General features: G+C 39.7%; 1 protein-coding gene across 4 annotated transcripts in view; it reads right to left on the bottom strand.

The window, feature by feature from the left end:
• Positions 1–416: 416 nt before the first annotated feature.
• The window catches only part of TBL1X (transducin beta like 1 X-linked), a 259,645-nt gene continuing 241,142 nt past the window's right edge, over positions 417–18,919 (bottom strand). For all 4 annotated transcript variants that reach the window (XM_084646525.1, XM_084646526.1, XM_084646527.1 and 1 more), the window contains 10 exons: positions 18,628–18,769; positions 16,879–16,942; positions 16,680–16,777; positions 15,080–15,140; positions 11,740–11,861; positions 9,908–9,982; positions 7,984–8,111; positions 5,699–5,864; positions 4,619–4,720; positions 417–4,084 (listed from right to left, as the gene is read on the bottom strand). In XM_084646525.1, coding sequence (XP_084502651.1) covers positions 4,058–4,084; positions 4,619–4,720; positions 5,699–5,864; positions 7,984–8,111; positions 9,908–9,982; positions 11,740–11,861; positions 15,080–15,140; positions 16,680–16,777; positions 16,879–16,942; positions 18,628–18,769 — 985 coding nt within the window. In that variant the 3' untranslated portion in view covers positions 417–4,057. The remainder of the gene's footprint in view (positions 4,085–4,618; positions 4,721–5,698; positions 5,865–7,983; positions 8,112–9,907; positions 9,983–11,739; positions 11,862–15,079; positions 15,141–16,679; positions 16,778–16,878; positions 16,943–18,627; positions 18,770–18,919) is intronic.

Genomic DNA, 18,919 nt, shown 5'->3' with positions numbered 1-18,919 from the left:
CAACTGGCACCTGTAATCAAGGGCATGTCCCAGCTGCATTTATGACATCTATACTGGTCGTGGTGCCACACCTCAAGCAACGTGGTGGATTTAAAGCCTTGTCTATGTGAGAAAATTATACAATTTAACTAAATTGATTTAGACACTTATTTAGTTAGCCCCTTTTTATGGACACTTACTCTGGTATAAAAGTGCTTTATATGTATTTCACTTAAATTGATTCTTTACCATCTGGACTGCTCAATATTTAGTTATGCCCTTTTGGAAACAGAGTGTTTTTAAATAGAAGGGCCATTTGGGGAAAACAAAATTCTACAATAAATATGCTGCATTTTGACACATTCCTCCCAGCTCCTGAGCGTGGGAAGCTAAAAGTTAATGGCCGAAAAAGGAACAACATGCACAGAGTTCTCTAATATCAAAATATAGCAATTTATTCAAGACACTGAATATGATCTGTTGATTCTCTCCTTGAAACAAATGAGCTACAATACACAAGGTGATTTCTGAGAGTGTGCAGGTGGAGGGGAAACAAAACAGGGGTTGATGTTGTTTCAACAGAATCTGGGAAATGCTGAAATGAGAACCAAAGTCTGGCTGCAAGTCTGACACAGACAATAAAAACTGCAGAAACCAGAATTCAAAATTTCAGTGAGTGGCTGAAAGAACATTTCTGCAATTGACAAAGAACCACATTTTAAAAAAAAGTTAAAAAAAAGAAAAAGGAAAAGTAAACCGCAAAACCAAAGCAGACCCTTACATTTGACAAAGTGCACTTCACTTGGCTCTAAAATTACCTAGGTTTATTTTTTCTTTTTTTTTAAAAACAAATCAAAAGGAAATTCCTAAGATGTAGCATGGGGTTAGTGCGTGTTTAACCCTGTAACTGTCAGGCCCTTTAATGCCCCATAAGGGACCCAGTGTTTTCTACATTAAAGATGCAGTAACCTACATTAAAGAAGCAAAGCCTGGGCACGTATTCAAAGGTTGCTATTTTATCTCAAGGCCAGTTCCATGCAGCCAGTAAAGGTAAAATTCCTGTAAGCATCCAGGAAGGTTAATGGGTCAGTCTGCAGGAGGCTAACAAAACGTGTATGTATACAGAATTCTTCTTTGGGACAATAGCACCTTTCACATGAGAGAATTTGATACTTGCCAAATTCTGAAACTGTGCTTTACTCGCTTTCTTCTTTTTATGTAACTTAGCAGAGACAAGATGGTGTTAATTTAGATCATTTCAAAAATGAAACATGTTTCTTTGACACCCACAAAGTATCTCCCAGTTAAAATTCCTGGAACAGGCTCCATCAGATTTAGATATGTCTGTGTAACAAGAAAGCCAGGCCAAAAAAGCAACTGAACTAAAATCACCTATCCTGTCATCACATCTTGATGTTTGGCCTGTTCAAGAGTCACACAAACGGCAGACCCAAAAGAAGCACACTGCTGAGCATGTCTTCTGAGCCCCCCTAAATAGATGCTGCTTTCCTGTTATCCTTGAAAATTCAACCCAAGGCTCCTGTGCATCATAGGCACAGGCTTAAAATGAGAACCGTCAACACTCACAATGACACTAGTGAGTAATTACATCAGCAGTCCTTTATAAAACCTCACTGAACTTCTGTAATAAAGCTCAGTTCTCTCTTCTAACAAGGACTCTTTTTCCTATCATGAGCTTAAACAGGTCAGCCGAGGCAGCTATTATAAAACAGTTCAAAAATGTCATCTGGGCATCTAAAATCCAATGCTCTATGGATTTGTTACCTCAAGGAAAATAACTTTCCTTCTTCCCACCTTCCATTCTTTGGGGGTAAAAAAGAGCAATAGCAATCAACAACCAATATTCCACCTAAATGTTTCTACTTCAGGACCGAAACATCTGAATAGTTTAATTGTTTTAATTACTTTCTGATCTCCAATCGTACATCACAGGGCTTGTGATGAGTGAGCAGTGGTTAGTTCCTGTGAAAAGGCCAAGATAGTGTCAGCGTGTCACAGTAAAGAGAGAAAAACATCAGATGAAATAAAATATTAATTCCATATACTAAGTAACTTGGGCATTTTCATACCACTTTAAGCATTATGGGTCAGGGTCTTACAAATTACTCCTGTTGGGCAACCCCACTGAAAGAAACGGGTGAGATTCTGTGTGGCACCTCTGAGAGGCACAGCACTCAACTCGCTATGGAGGTGCTATGGTGGCTTTAAGCCACTTTTGCACTGTTCTGATCCTGGGCTGCTCCATGGGATGGAGAGGGCCCTGGCATGGTTTAGTTCTTAGGGCCTAAGTTATGGCCACCTCCTTGAACTACTCCATGGTCTACAGCACTGCCGGGAATCTCCACAGCACTGTATGCTGCAACCCTGCCCACAGCACACCTTTTCTGCCCCTAACCCTGTGCCCTCTGTCATCATGATTTGCAAAGCATCCCAGAAGGCAATCTGATAGCTGTCTTCTGCAGTGCCTATACTAGGGGAATCCAAAGGGGAAGAAGGGATCCTATTAAATCAGTGGTAAAAGTCCCATTGACTTAATGGGAAGAGGATCAGCCTAATGTGATGACTAGTGGAGTGAGGTATTATCTAGTCAGCATGGTCTAGATAATACTTAGTCCCCCCACGAGTGCAGGGGACTGGATTAGATGACCTCTTGAGGTCCCTTCCAGTCCTATGAACATGACTGAGAGTGACAGAATGCAGCCTTAATATGAATTTGGGACCATTTCTCCAAGAAAGAGCATATACAATTGTTTTCCTTTAATTACTACAGGTATTTGGGTATATGGACCCAAAGATATGAATTCTGTATATATAACCTCAAACTTCTGTATTCTTTTAATAAATGTACTTAGTCATACAGCCACAAAAATAAAAATTAGCCCATGTAAACTTCTGACTGCAGGAAGAGGTTATTGTTGTTTAAAACCTGATATTTGTTGTATGAATGACATTTTCTTACAGCACTTTATGAGACAAAGGAGAGGAAAATGATACTGCATCTTTAATGTACCGTGGATTCCACTTGAGTCATTCTTTTGCTTGAATTACACAAAGCAGTCTACGTTTGGTGGCTATTTTAGGCTTTTAAAATTATGTTTAACATAAAAAATATTTTTTTCCAAAAATACACTGGGTTCTCTCTCTTAAAAGTCATCTTTTGCCTGTAAAAATCTTCCCCAGCACTGCATTCTTATATAAAGCACTTATTACACAATTTGCTGAAAGTGCCCTTGAGATGCTAAGATCTGAAGCATGGAGGGATTTTAAAAAAATAGGCGGGGGGGGGGGGGAAAGCGGAGAAAGAGGAGAAGCAGACTGTCGAAATTTTTTGTTGTCATGTCCAACTGGCTGCATCTACTGTGGGCACACAGGATGGGGAAGGAGGGAGAGAGAGAGAGAGAGAAACAAGAAGGAGAAGGGAAGGAAAAAGAAAAAAAAAAAAAATCAGTTCCAACCTAAGCCTGGGATACTCCAGGACATAATATTCCAGCTGATAGAAAAACCACTGAACAAAAAAGTAGTCTAGAAAATAGAAAGTGTTGTGATTACAAAGTTGCGCGTTTCATCAGTACAAACTGGTCTTTGAATGTCCTTTGGGAGAGCAACTGTAGTGTCCAAATTGGAAGGAAAAAAATACACCACCACATGGAGGAGGATTTTTTTTTTCCCTTTTGGTTTATCACAGCATTTCGCTTAGTTTGTTTCTTTATTATTATTTTTTGGCACAGCTTTTTTTTTTTTTTCCAGCCATCAAAGCAAGTTCTCAGATGCAAGTCAAACAGTGCAGTCTCTAATTGGTGGCTTCATGCTTCCAAGGCTGAATATTCCAGGTGAAAACCATCCTCTCTCCCTCTCAAGTGACTGTGTTTTTACTCCTTGATGAAGGTTATGGGCAAAATACTAGACTTCTGTGGCCAGGGAGAGTTGGTTTCATTGTACATACTAACTTTTTTCAAGTTTGTACAGTTCTGGAGCTGTTAAGAATAGTTTTGAAGAGTGCTTCTCCCCACACATTCACTGCTGGTCCATTTGAAATTTCTCCTAAAACACTTCACCTTTACTTCCGCAGATCTAGAACACAAACCTAGAGGTGGAGAAAGAAAAGACCCACGAGTTAGAAACATTTCTGAAGCTTATTCCGAATTCTTAACATGTGTGTGCTCAGGTTCTAAATTTGTAGTAACGCAATTTACCAATAACTTAGATAATGCATCATGGAATACTGACTGGGGGAGAATTCTGCATTCACTAGCTAATGAGTGAGTTGTTTCTCATCTCTACTTGTTATGGTTCTACATGATAATCTGCAGGATTTACTCTTTAAGGGTCATGGTGGAGAAAGAAACAGTAGTGTTTGTATTTCTTTAATCATAAATATATTTCAAATAAAAGGTGGCAATCAAGGAAATGTGCGTTGAGGGGCCTGATACAAAGCCGCTTCAAGTAAATGGAAAGACACCATCTACTTCATGGAGCATTGAACTGGGCCCTAAATAAGGGAACACACCCACCCACCTCTGAGCTTTGTCCAGAGAGGGCAACAGTGCACAGAATTTGTGTTGGCCTTTGCACAGGATTTTCCCCAAAATATTTACAATGAATGAATACAAATGTTTACCGATCCGTCTGATGCACTTGCTCCCACTTTGTCTCCTCTAGCATTCCAACAGACTTCAAAGATCCCTCCAGTGCCTCTGTAGCTATGTACTAGAGTTCCGCTCTAGAAAGCAAACCAATTTGCAAGATTTGACGTTTAAAATATTTTATTTTTATGTGGGCACTTATGGTTGTGGGTTTGCTGTGAGGTGCATTGGTGCCTACACTGTGAGGCACAAATACCAGGGGTAAAATCCTGGAACTATTCAGGTCAATGAGAGTTTTGCCATTGACTTCAATAGGACCAGGATTTCACCCAGTTGTCCTGTGAAGAGTTGGGATCCATATTGTATACACACTTGTCTGTAGCCCCATCCCAAATCCACCATCCCCACTCACTGGTGGGAACCACACCAGTTTCACTGCCAGGAGGGTCCCTGCGGTTTCTAATAGAGAAAGAAATATTGAAAATTCATGTCCTGAACATTTTTACTTCTTAGGAAAAAAAGAACGCTGTATATAAACAAGCATAGCTCAAATCGTTCAGCTTGTTCCTGGAGCAAGCTCTGCTAGGAAGTCACTATCAGCCCAAAGAGCTTTCTGGGCATTAGTCTGCAAAGTAGTAACTCCAAGTATCCCACTGTTTTACAGAGCCCTGTTATCCTGTACAACATCAGATCCACGTATCTTTGTGATGATAATCTCTTCACAAATATGCAATACTCTAAAAAATTAGTCCTGTGCATATCTGAATCTCAAATGAACCCAGCTTGCTGCGTAATAGGAGCATCAATCATTTCTAAAGGCTGCTGCACTGGCAGCTTGACACGCCTCATGTGCCCAGTGCAGTTTCATCTGCACACCAACATCAAATTGAGACAATTGATTTTCTTGGCACAGTTCCACATTCAATGAACCTTTGGCAAAAACGTGAAAGGACAGGCACCTCATTATCTCACACCATCAGCTCAAAAGGTTTTCATGTCACGGTCAGGTTCACAAATTCAGTACATACAGATACATACATTTTCCATTTATCATTTCTGTTATTAACGTTCCAGCTAAACCGCTTTTCATTAGTGTGTGTGAATCGAACGAGTACCTGAGTATTCCATATATGGACACATTTGTCAAAGGACCCACTGGCCAGGTATTTCCCATCAGGACTAAAAGCTACACTGTAGACAGGTTCTTGATGTTTGGTTAATGTATGAATGCAGACTCCTCGTTCAACATCCCACAGCCGAACAGTAGAATCGAATGAAGCACTACAGGAAAGAGTCAAACACAAGTGGGTGCTGACTAGGGAACTAGTTTATCTGCAGTTTGCAAAGATACTGTAAACAACTCGTGAGGACACATCCCATCTACAAACAAATGTGCACCAATACTTCCAACAGGAGAGGTATGGAAGGACTGAGATCTATCAAACCCTCTTAAGTGAAACAAATTTATTACAGTGAATGTGCATATTTGGAGCCTTCTTTGGCTTCATGTGGGGGGGGGGGGGAGGGGGAAGCGGGTTGTGGGTAGAAGTAGGAATATAGGAATTGCCTTACTGGATCAGACCAGCTGTTCATCTAGTCCAGTATCTTGTCTCTGACAGTGGCCATTACCTGCTACTTTGGAGGAAGGCTGAAGTAACTCTATAGTGGACAGGTTTCGGATAACATGCCCCAGGGAAAGTTTCTTCCTAAGAGGATTTGGTCTCTTATCTAACAAATGAATTTTGCTTCATATTCTCTAGCATAGTGGTCCTTTACCTTCTTTCACCCTCTGCCAGAAATTACTCATCGTTTCTTACCACAATCCACCTAAATCCAACGTTGTGGACTAAGGGAACACAGGAGAAATCCCCTGTATTGTATAAAAAACCCTCAAACCCAACAATCCTCCCTCCAAACAAAACAAAACTACTTGACCAACAAAATAGATAAATTTAAGAGGCAACCCCGCTAGGATATCATACAGAAGATATGGTCATTATGTGCCAATTAGCTAATCAATCCAGTGGTCCAGGCATCGATTGACATTCCTAAGATTAAACCGATGTCTAAAACTGGACGAAGTTAAATCTTGAATGAATTTCTTTAGGTGAAAGTTTAACAGGCATCCAAGTTGTTCCACACCACTTACCAGAACTATAAAAAAATATCAATATCTATGCAGTTTTGCTTGATGGCTCTCATTAGAGTACATCCAATTGGTTTAATGGACTGCCAGATCCATACATTAGAGGGCTTCAATTAAACAGATTCATTTACATAAACCAGATGCCTGGGTGTTGGGTGCAGTGGCAACTGTATCCTTTTTTTACTAAAGTACACCTCTACCCCGATATAACACGACCCAATATAACGCAGGTTCGCATACAATGCGGGAAAGCTCCGACACGCAGCTCTGAGCAGCGTGTTGAGCGTGCCGGGCTGGGGCCGAGGGGTTGGATAAGGGGCAGAGGGTCTCGGGGGCGGTCAGGGGCTCCCCCCCCCGCAGAGTCTAGGAGGCAGGAGCTGTGGGGGGCACTTTTGGGGGCCCTGCAGTCCCAGAGTGGCCCAGGGGATTAGTGAGGGGCTGGGAGCAGCCTGCTCCGCTTCCCTCGCCCCGGCCCCAGATGTGTCACTCAGGGGAGGGGGCTTGTGGGAAGGGATCTCCCCCCGCACTCACCGGCAGTGGCGGAAGCGGAGCAGCCCGGCCCCAGCCCGCTCCACTCCACCAGCTCCCGGCCGTGGTGCTCTGCTTCCTGCTGCAGGTGAGTGCGGGACCTTCCCCCCCCCCCCAGCGACACAGCTGGGGCTGGGACAAGGAAAGCAGAGAGGGCTGGGGCCGTGTCGCTCCGCTTCCCACTGCCGGTGAGTGCAGAGGATGACCTTTCCCCAACCTCTCTGTGCTCACTGGCGGCGGGAAGCAGAGCGCCGCGGCTGGGAGCTGGCAGAGTGGAGCGGGCTGGGGCTGCATCACTCCTCTTCCTGCCGCTGCCGGTGAGTGCCTGTCAGGGGGCGGGGGGGGGGGGGGTTTGGATAGGGGTCAGAGCAGTCAGGGGACAGGGAGCAGGGGGGTTGAGTAGGGGGTGCGGTCCTGGGGGTATTTAGGGATGGGGGGTCTCTGGAGGGAGCGGTCAGGGAACAAGGAGGGCCAAAGCAAGTTCGATATAACGCGGTCTCACCTATAACGCGGTGAGATTTTTTGTCTCCCGAGGACCGCGTTATATTTGGGTGGAGGAGTAGTTTAAAAATTAAACACTATCTGGCTTAATTTTCCATGTTTGTTGTATGTTTCCTCCCTCTTTGGTCAATCCCCGCTCATCCACTAACAGAAATGATTTTCAGTCTTATTTGCAGATAGCCCAGTAACAAGCATCAGCAGGAGAGGAGGTGGTTTTGTTTTTACCTGGCTAACATGATGTTGGAGTTTGGGTTACTGGTGCCTGGTCCTGTAGGACTCCATTTGATAGTATAAATCTCTTTGCTGTGAGCCTGAAGGTCATGTACACATGTATCTTGCTTCATACTCCAAATCTATGCCAGGTGAATCGGAAAAAAATCAGCCAGGTATCTAAACTTTGCAATCTTTTCTCAACTCCTGGTTTTCAATCCTTCCTTTTCTGTTTGTATATGACAATCATATATATATATTGCACACGCGCGCGCACTTACAGCATAGCAAAAGAATTTAAATATAGCTTATTTACATAACAATTTGCTAATTGCCATACGTACATCTACACACTTTACATTACATATTGTGAGAGAAAGGCCTTGCAAATTTAACTGTGTTTATTCACTAGATCAAGAAAGGCTGACAATTGTTGTCCTGGCCATGGAATCTAACCTGAATTTATATTACATGTTTCAATCCTAGTGTGAATTTGTCAAAACCATTTTAAGTATGGCTTAGATAAATCTTGATTGTTCCAAGCATCCTGCTGGTATTCTGATTTGTTTTACTGATGTCTTTAATAACATGTCTGATGGAATCAAATCAATAATTTATGCACTATTATGCAAGTCAATATTTCAATATCAGAGAAAGAATAAGTTGAATGGAAATGACATGTTTTATAGTGAAACTGCTCTGCAGCTGCCTGACAAACCAAAACCCCTCAACTAATTTTTAGGGGGGAAAATAATCCAAAATTACAGATATTCAGTGGTAGAGAGATGCTGGAAAAGCAATAATGCTCAAACTCACTGGATATAAATTAGCAGCAGGAGAACAAGCCAATGTGTTTGTGAGCCACATATACAGCAGTGTAGAATCAATAATGAGGAATATGAGACCACAATTTGGAAACAGCCCATGCTTTTGGGCATCTAAGTAACAGAAAGCTGTGGAGAAATGGGGTGAAATTCAGAGAAGAACAACAGAAGTGATTAAGGAACTGGAGGGATTGAGTTCTGAGAAAATCGTTAAGAGAAATGACTAAATATGGATAAATAATTTATTAAAATGTATATGGGTGTGGGTGGACAGAAGAACCATCGAACAAATATCTGAGGTGTATAAAGCACCAAGGAGTTAGAGGGTGAAACTGAGCAAAATATTATTTAGGCTGAACATGATGATCATGATGGTCCCTTCTGGTCTTAAAGTTTCTCAGTATAGAATTTATAATTGAGAGATCCTTTCAGGGTTTGTCTGCACTTAAAAGTTTTGCCTCTTTAAATATTCTGATGCTTATACTGGTACAGTTTATTCTGGTTTGGGAACCAAAATAAGCTACACTGGGTAAGGCATCTTTACACTGGTATAACTCCATCTGTACTAGGGCTTTTGCCAGTATAACTATGTCAGCAAACAAAAACAAAAAACAAAAAAACACATTACTTACTGACAATTATATTTTTTAACTATTGAGTGTGGATCAGGCTTTAGACTGGAACAGTTTTCCAGGTGAAATGGTGAAAACCTTATTGGCGTATTCACTGTAAACTATGGTGATTAAACACTTGTTAATGTACAGTGAGGATCAGTCCTGTGTTGGCAGTGAGACAGGATGAACTAAAATATGGTCTTCAGTTCAAACTGCTAGAATTCCATCACAGTGACATATTGACAGTAGATCCTAATTGAAATAGTATGCTCAAGTTTTCTTTCTGCTTCTCTTTCATTCTTATTTCACTCAAAAATGGTAAGATGAAACCACCATTCATGCAGAGAGTTTTAATAGTATGGTAGCATCAGGCTGGGGAAAAAAATGTCAACAGAGACGAAAAGGTCTTTTTTAACTACATGAATGGAAAACCTTATAAAGTAAATTTCTCCAGGGGAAAAATACTGAGCAGTCTGGAGGCAAGCCATCAAATTACATTACCTTTAATGTCATATCATCAGAGCAGGACGCTAGTAGCATACCAGAAGGGTCCCATTTAATTGCATTGACTTCATTCTGAAATAAAGATTGATTTTCTAAGTGAACATTCCAAGTTGCCTGCATTGTGCCTGGCACCCAGCAGAGGGCACTCAAGTGTTATTACTCCTACAAGTGAAACTATTGAAAATTACATTCCATTCTTCATTACCTTACATGTGAAGACATCCCTTTTCACATCCCACTATCCAAATACATATGAGGAAGGGAAACCAATTTTTTGTGTCAATGAATGATCCACACAATTAGCTACCATGTTCCTGACATAACTGGTGTCAGGAGCAAAGTCTGGCAATCATCAGATTCTTCCTACACGACAGAATATTTGACAAACCCTAGTCCCAGACCATTTAATGGTGCAACAATTAGATAATTTAAAATAATTTCTGAGGTTGACATTCCATTAATCTAACAAATACTTTTCCTTAAGAATATATATGTATATACCTACGCACATACACACACAAAGTTCTACGGACTAGTCTCAAATAGTGCAACTCTTCAGAGGTGCTTTGTCTATACCAGTGTGTGTACTAATGTACTAAGACAAAATGCAACTTGGAGCATTAGCTGGTTTGTGGTCCTTAAACCAGATCAACTTCAAAACCACCTTTCAGTCTGAAAACTTTGTTATCCACTATTTGTACCAATAACACCTGCAGTGACGATAACTATATGAAGTTAGAGGACATTTTTTTCTTTGTTTTTCTCCAGTTTACTTTGTGTATTTGACTACACTTGGTGTGTAATCAAACCCACTGTTTCCCCTATCTAGTCAGCCAGTTCCCCTGTTTCCTATGGGTCTTTCACATGCTAACAGGGGGGAAGAAAAGCATTTTTAAAAGAGAAAAATGTGTTGTGGGAACATAGTAATTGGGCGGAGTACTTGGTGGCAGGGATAGTACCTGTAACTATTTTTAACTCATTTCCCCCCTCAGATACAGACACACAATTTCAGCTGTAGTTAACAGGAGTTGCACACATATATTTGAGGGCAGGATTTGCCCCATGTGCAGAACGGAGCAGTCAGTCCACTCAATAGAAAACATCAGCCTATGGATGAAGGCCTAATGTGGAGGCAGCATCACCTTTTGAGAAAACATCAGCTTAATTGAGAACTGTAGCCATCGTGATTAGCAACCAGTCTCCATGTGGACCAATTCTGCCTCAGGCAGAGGTGGCCACCTGAGGGGAGTTACGAAGTAATTTCATATGGTAGAATAGCTCAGCAGTGTTCTTGTGAAAGAAAATCTGCAGCATTAGCCTGTGGCTACCATTAAATAGTCACAAAGAGAGATAGTCAAGAAGAGAAAAAAATGAGGAGTCTATTTAGGTATATAGGCAGGTGGGGAATGGAGAGAAGGATGAGAGAAGTACCTATTAATGGATCTTATCCTACTCAACCCAATTCATTCTACAACTGAACGATGGTTAAAAGTAAATTGTTCCCTTCCTCCTTGTAATTCACATCACGTTGTTAAAGAGACTACAAAAGCGGTAGATGAAATTGTACTGATGTATTTTTGAGTCCTTAGAGTCGGTTACATGTCAATACCCTCACTGTGTAAGCTGTGGGTTTTGCCTGCATGTTGTGATTTAGAACAGTGAATCTCTTTTCAAAGACAGAGAGTCATTTTTACAGAGTACGTCTTTGGGGAAGGAAAGGGATAGAAACACTGTTGGTCCTAGAACACAGATGCTGTTTAACATCACCAGCTACCACCATGCTCACATGCTAGTAATGACTCCTAAAATTTCAAATTCTTTAAACCTACTGTGTGTCCTTGAAAGGTTTTGACTGGGCGATCACAGCCAAGTCTGCATACGTGAATGCACATGTCAGTACTGCAGGAGGCAAAAGTAGTGTTGTTCTGCCAGTCTACATCCAGAGCAGGGGCTGTGAAGCACAAACAAAAGAGTGAATGTTAGGAAATATGGCAAAGAAACAGCTACCCAAATCATTCTCCCCATGCCACCAACTTGACCAAGGGCACCAGTTAGTGATTGGCCTATTATAGATCTGGAACAGTTCATTGCTATGTGGATGTCAGATATGAAAAGAAATACACAGTAGTTCAGTAGTTGTTCTAGGGACTCTGTTTATAGCTACCTAGCAATGGGTACCATGGATGCTTCATATGGCACCTTCCTATTAGACTCCTTAGGTGATGACCAGATTTAAGCCTATAGTTGTATGCACTTTTGTTAATCTGGTTTTAACTTGTTTTATATATAGATGTAGTTTAATTTGGTAAGGAACCAACTTAAGATAAAGTGATTAAGTCAAATTAAAAATGTCACAAAGGTTTTTGCAGTGCCTTAACTAAATTGTTTTTGAAACCAATTTAAAGTTAAACCAATACAACTTTGACTGTAGACAAGGCCTACCACAGTTGTTTTTTTTTTTGTTGCCGAAGACAGATTTTAGCCACCCCTCTGAAGGATGGAATGAGATCTGTTAACAGAGGTATTAGTTTTCATTCTCAGGACACTTATTATGTATGTGTCAGTAACAATGACAATCTAACAGGATTTAGGAAGGGGTTAAAGTTGAATTTATTTGGGGTGAGCATATAATGTAGGTTTATCATTAAAATGGTGGCGAGACCGCCGAAATTTTTTATCCAATGTTTTTTACGTATAAAGATGGAAGTATGTCTCCTTTGGAAACCAAAAAATCTACTACATTTAATATATTTTGTTTTGACTTTATTCTCATGAAACTAAGCACCTTTGAGTAAATATATGTAATATCTAAAAATGACAGGAGAGCACATGCCTCGTGAACCATCATGGGGCTTTCTTCAACCCTCTCAATTAAAAAAAAATACAGCTACACTGGCAAGGCAGAAATGCTTCACAGAAAAACATCACGTATAGAATTAATGATGAAACGGAGGAATTCTGTGAAAGAGGGGAGGCATTCTGTTTGATGGAAAGCATGTGTGTTTAAGAGAGATCACTGTAGAGATGAGGGCTCAGTGTGATTAGAGAGAGGATCATGAAGCAGCCCAGGATTCTGTTTACACAATGTTTCTCTGCTATTATTTTTCAGCTGCACAATTTTGCATCATTGTTTTAAAGTCAATAAAATGTATCCAAATCAACATCAGTACCCTTTTTCTGGGGCTAATAGAAAGAATGAGAAATTGCGGTCCAAAAGTAATTTTCAGAAAGCTGGGTGCACCTAAAGTTATGGAATTACAAAGGAAGTATCATTTGAATCATAAACGTGTTGCTAGGGTGACCCCATAATATTGGTAGAATTTCATATTCACTGGTGGGGTTTATTTTATTTAATCATATGTTTACTCAGAATATAAGTAAATAAAATGTACTGGAAATAATAGCCAACTATGCTGTATGAAAATGAGTAACCTGACTATCAAAACAGATGTCTGTAATAACCACAGCGATTATTAGCCAACTGCTTAAAACAAAAGGTTACAACAACATTTAATAAAAGCAACAACTACACATTTCAAGAATTGCAGTTAGAAAGCAACAACTTCCTCATAGTTCAAGGCATTTGGCTTCTGCCCTCATGCCTCATTGCACATTTAAGCCATATGGGTATTCAGAATAAACACACACCTTGCTATGCATTACTATTTACACAGTGTTATCAAGGCATTTGGGGGTTTCTGCATGGCACTGAAAATGACAAGACCAAAGCTTTTCCTTGTACTCCTAGCTATGTGTTTAATACTGCGATTTATATGTTGTGTTAGGAATGACCTTTCTTAAATATGGGGCAGGCATTCACTGAAATTTTTCCAAATGAGCACCCAAAACAAAAGTATATTTGCTATTATAAGGCTACCCATGATATACTGTAAAAATCAATTAGCTAAACTCTTCTCATTAGTGACCCAGTACCAATTTATGCTTGGGTGGTGCTTTGTATGTGCGTCCAAATAGTGATCCCTCTGAAAACAGGATTCTCTCACTGAATGTTAATGAAATGAACATTGGGACCGGGTTCGAGTTGAAGTCTGCTCTGGTGGCTGGGAAGAATCGTAGTAAATCTTTATAAAAGGGCTAATCAAATCCTGGATGCATGCAAGAAACCTACGAGCCCATTGTGAAAGTTATGGGAGTTTTAGGTTTGGAACTATAAAACTTCACCAATCTGTCAGGGAACTTCATGGGCCTTGGATTAGACCTATAGGTTATTGGTCAGGCAATAGTGGAGATCCCAGCAACATCCAGTATTCATAATTGTTCTATTCCATTTTGAAAATTAACATAATCAATCTGAAATGAATAATATTAGCGTCCACACAACCATAATTCATTCACACCTCATGAGCCCAATGAAAAGCAAAGCACAGACGGTGGAAGATATGTCCTGAACTCTTTGTAATGCAGCTAGAGATTATTACATTATGTTGGAAGACCTAATCAAGTTACCAATTAGTATATAAGGAAACCACGAGGTGTCTGTATGATGCAAATCATTCCTGAAGGATGACTTTGTTTCAAATGTACTCCTATCCAGTAAGAACACTATCCTAGGGAGCTAAGAGGGTATAGGTTTTTCATCAGTACATTGCTTTACAGTGCAGAGGGTGGTTCTACAGAATATTCCTAACAAAAAATAAAATTCCACAATAAATATCATGAGTTCATTTGCAAACAGAGACTGCTTTTTCCATGCAGGCAGCATAGTGCACAGTTTTATAAGATGAGTGGCAAAAAGCAGTGAAAATCTGATCGGAACATACACTATCAGAATACTTTGTATTTTCTGAAGAATAATAATTTTTACCTGCACCGGAGGCCAGTAATGTTTATCCGTTTGTCCACAATGGGAAAATGAGTGATGTTTTAAATATGTTAGCAAACTAAATGTTAGCTATTTAGCAAACTAAACATGCTAAATAACATGTGTTTAAACATCAACTTAGCACCTAGTTTAGATGAAGACAGTGATGTTTAAAAATGCATTAGCTAGCTGTGGTTAAACCCAAGGGAACTATAACACTTCTAGAGCCAGAATTTGGATTTTGTTACTAAACATAATGCCAGGTTGATAACAAGATATATATATATTTTCAGATTGCCAAAATTAAGGAAAAAAATATTTTGAAACAAAATGTAAATGGTAATTACCTGAGTGGAAAGGAAACTGCTGCTTAGCTTCCCCTGTGTGAGCATCCCAAATTATTGTTGTCTGTGTCCAGAGGAAGAAATAAAGATTAGTTACCATTCCTCTTGGAAAGTAACAGGAAAAAAAAAAAGCTCACCACAGAGCAATTCTAGAAGACACCCTGATAACATTATTGACTGTTGAGAGCCTTAGCTATTGCAAAGATGTATACATATATATCTGTTCCAATACACCTGTTATGAGAAAATAATACAACTGTAGATATTGAACTGTCACTACTACAGAGGCAGCAATGAACCCAATGAGCGTGGGTTCCCTCTTAAACGTATTAGCCAGAAGATAGCTCTGAGCAACTTTATGAGGCTGATCTTTCTGAGCATTTTGCTACAGTTATTTCAATTAGCACCTCTTTTAGATGAGACTTCCCCCCCTTTTACATGATGCAAACTGAGTTGTATTATGAAAACCCAACAGATACTGTACATATCATTACTAAGTCACCATGTGAGAAATTCATCTAGCAGAAAAATATAAATGGTATACTGCGGAGGAGGGATAGCTCAGTGGTTTGAGCATTGGCCTGCTAAACCCAGGGTTGTGAGTTCAATCCTTGAGGGGGCCATTTAGGGATCTGGGTCAAAAATTGGGGATTGGTCCTGCTTTGAACAGGGGGTTGGACTAGATGACCTCCTGAGGTCCCTTCCAACCCTGATAGTCTATGATTCTACTGTCATCATGGTGGGCCAGATGAATGTAGAAATTGCTTCCTATGGATCCATAGCAGAGCAAATTTAAGCAAAATCCCTATAGAACTAAGCACAATCTTTTGAGTGAATTGTAAATGTATTAGAAAAATATACTTCCAGAACATAAACATGGGATGCCTGATTTCACTGATAATGTAACCATCTAAAGGACTATTGGTGTTACAGAGAAAGTATGTCCACTGGATTAATAGTACTGCTGTTGGGAGATAAAAGTTACTCTAGCAATAGGAGTAAAACTCTAAGTTTCCGTTTACAGGGATTTATGGGAGGTTAATTCCCAGTTACAGTTCAAATGGGTTTGTGCCCCCCCTTCAGTAGTAATTTGAGTTTTCAATTTCTAACTCAAACAGGACACTCAGCTGAAGTTGTCACATTGTGCCTGATTTTGAGATGACATCACCAGATTTTGCTTGATTTGCAAACAAAACCATAAATTCTTTACTCAGATTTGTCTGATTGTTGAAATGAACTAGTGGGCACAAGAGAACTTAAAACAGATTCCCTCTCCTGAGGTATTTATAAGTGCTAGACTAAATGCATATACATAAATTGGGGGATGAGATTTTTACTTCCTTTGTCTGAGCAATGCTTGGGATTCAATGCAACAGACAGCAAAGTGAGGATTTGTTAAAAACATGTGTCACATGGTACAAATTTATCCAGCCACAGGAGAGTAGTTAGTCACTTACTCTGATGAAATCAAGACCCAACAAAACAAATTAGGCAAACTTTGCTGAATTCCCAAAGCAGGAGAAGGAGATGTTGAAATTCAAACAATATAAGCTCACAGCATCTGCATGTTCACACATCAAAGTTACATATTTTTAATACTAACTTTATCAACGCCAGCACTTAAAATGTAATTCCCCTTTTTGTTCCATTTCAGAGCAAATATGGGACCTTTGTGTTGACCTAAGGTGCTCGCAAGGTTACCTAAAATGTAAAAACAAAAAATGTTAATGTTATGATTTGTCTGGGAGATGGAATACAGTACTATTAATCATTTGTAATCACTGAAATGTTAAATGGCTCACCATCTTCTGTCCATATTCTTGCAAAACCATCATATGATCCTGTAGCCAATAGCGTTCCATCACTCTGTTGGATGTGGAAAAGCCAATATAAATGAAAGGTTACTACAGATTATACTGAATCAGCCCTGATTCAGTCATCTATTCCTCAAGTCAGTGTTTTCTGAAGTAAGGGAAATTTGACAACCCACAAAGAGAGAAAGCAAGTATCATTACTCAGTTACATCCTAAATTAGAGGTTAGTATTGCTGGCAACAACGAGAGAATAAAAACTGCAAATGAACCATTAAATATTGAGTTGCTCCATCACATAGAATAACTTAGCCAAAACGACTGAGACAAAACTGAGATATAATGATTTTTATGGGAATCTTTTAGTTGAGAAACAGGGATTTTAGGCATTTAGCAAATAATTTCTAATTTGCATGTTTCTTTATAATGTTTCTAACCCAATTCATATGAAAACAGAATGCAATAACTACTGGTTTTTAGACATTAATCAGTGTGAAAGTTTCCGGGCACTGGACGATGATGAATATTGTGGATTTAATTAAATAATGATGGCAGATGGTTTTATTAGCATCCAGAATAAAAAGTTGTTAAGAAAAGTATAAAGTAATCATCAACAGATGTGTCCATTCCTATTCTCCAAAAAAGAGTGAGACAGAATAGCTGTGCACTTAAATATAGAAAGATGTAGAAAAGAAATCAAAACCTAGGTTAGGTTTATTGGGACATACATTCAAGTTGCACGCTAGCTAATGCATAAGTGACAATTACAAAAGAGAACATGAATGAGGGGAAAGAAAGGTCAGGTGGAAGATGCACAAATACTGTCAAATTTGCATCTCATCGGATATCAGTTTCCTGTGTTTTCACTTGCCTTGGAAAACTCTATAACAATTTGGGATCACATTGAGTGTTTCATTAGAAAGGCTTGCTTACATAAATACTAGATAAATAAACTTCAGGATAAATATTGGCATCACAATAGGTCTGGAAATTAAATAAGATGATTGCCCATTGAAGGAGGCCCCTTCCTATTCATTTCTCCTACTTCTCTCATAATTGTCTCTGAGCCTGTTTTCATGCTTCCCCCATGCATTGAATTCTCTATTTCCTTATACTGGTATATCAGGTCACCACCATCTCTTTATTTAAATCCTTCCTGAAAATTCCCCTTCGCCACAGAGCCCACAGCAAAGGAATCAAGAACACTCACTATCTTTCATCTTTGTCTTCTTTCTTAACCATGTTGAACTCCCTGACCTTCCTCTACTATGCATCACCTTCATTCATTATGTCAAGTCTCCAATTTAGATGGCAAGCTGTTTGGGCAAGGGCCTTACCCTTTTCTTCTGCAGCACTCCTAGCTCACACTGGGGCACAATAATAATAGTCATGATTAACCAACAGATCAAGCTGGGATCTTGTGCTGATAGGGAGTGCCACTGACATTTCCCTTTTTATTCCCTCATCCTTAAAAACAGTTGAGCCATTTTTACTCACAATCCCCACAATAAATATATAAACACTCTAATTATTAAGCCTAAGGAAAATCAACAGCCTTAGAAAATTTCAGCATGACAGATGAAAGTTTAGTCTATTATGAGTTTCTGAAAACAAGAAGGACGTTACTAGGGTAGGGAAGAAGTTCTGACCACCTTAACTATAAAGGCATAGTAACTATGATTGCATCTGAATTAAGTTTATTCAGTTAAAAACTGCGAATGGCCCAAGAAGTTAACTCACATTCCAGTCCAATGAAGTCACATCCTTATTGCTGGGCACATCATGTCCTCCTTCTCTTATACAGTGCCTCAAAACTAGCTGAGTGGAACCACCGTTGCTATTTTCATTGAGATTCCATATTCTGGCAGTTGAGTCTCCAGATCTACAAAAACAAACACACTGAGATGAACACTTTGTAATGAGATGATCTTACATAGCAGGTAGAAATCTCTGGTTACACTGAGAGAACACTGTAGGCTTAAAAAAAAAAAAAAAAAAGAGCCACAAGTGGTGAGTTCCTCTGCTCTTCAAC

This window comes from Lepidochelys olivacea, assembly GCF_965140295.1.
Source record: "Lepidochelys olivacea isolate rLepOli2 genome assembly, chromosome: 1".
In the NCBI taxonomy this organism is placed as follows: domain Eukaryota; kingdom Metazoa; phylum Chordata; order Testudines; family Cheloniidae; genus Lepidochelys; species Lepidochelys olivacea.
The sequence above is the reverse complement of the archived record's forward strand: the minus strand, read 5'-3'. Positions and strand labels throughout refer to the sequence as shown.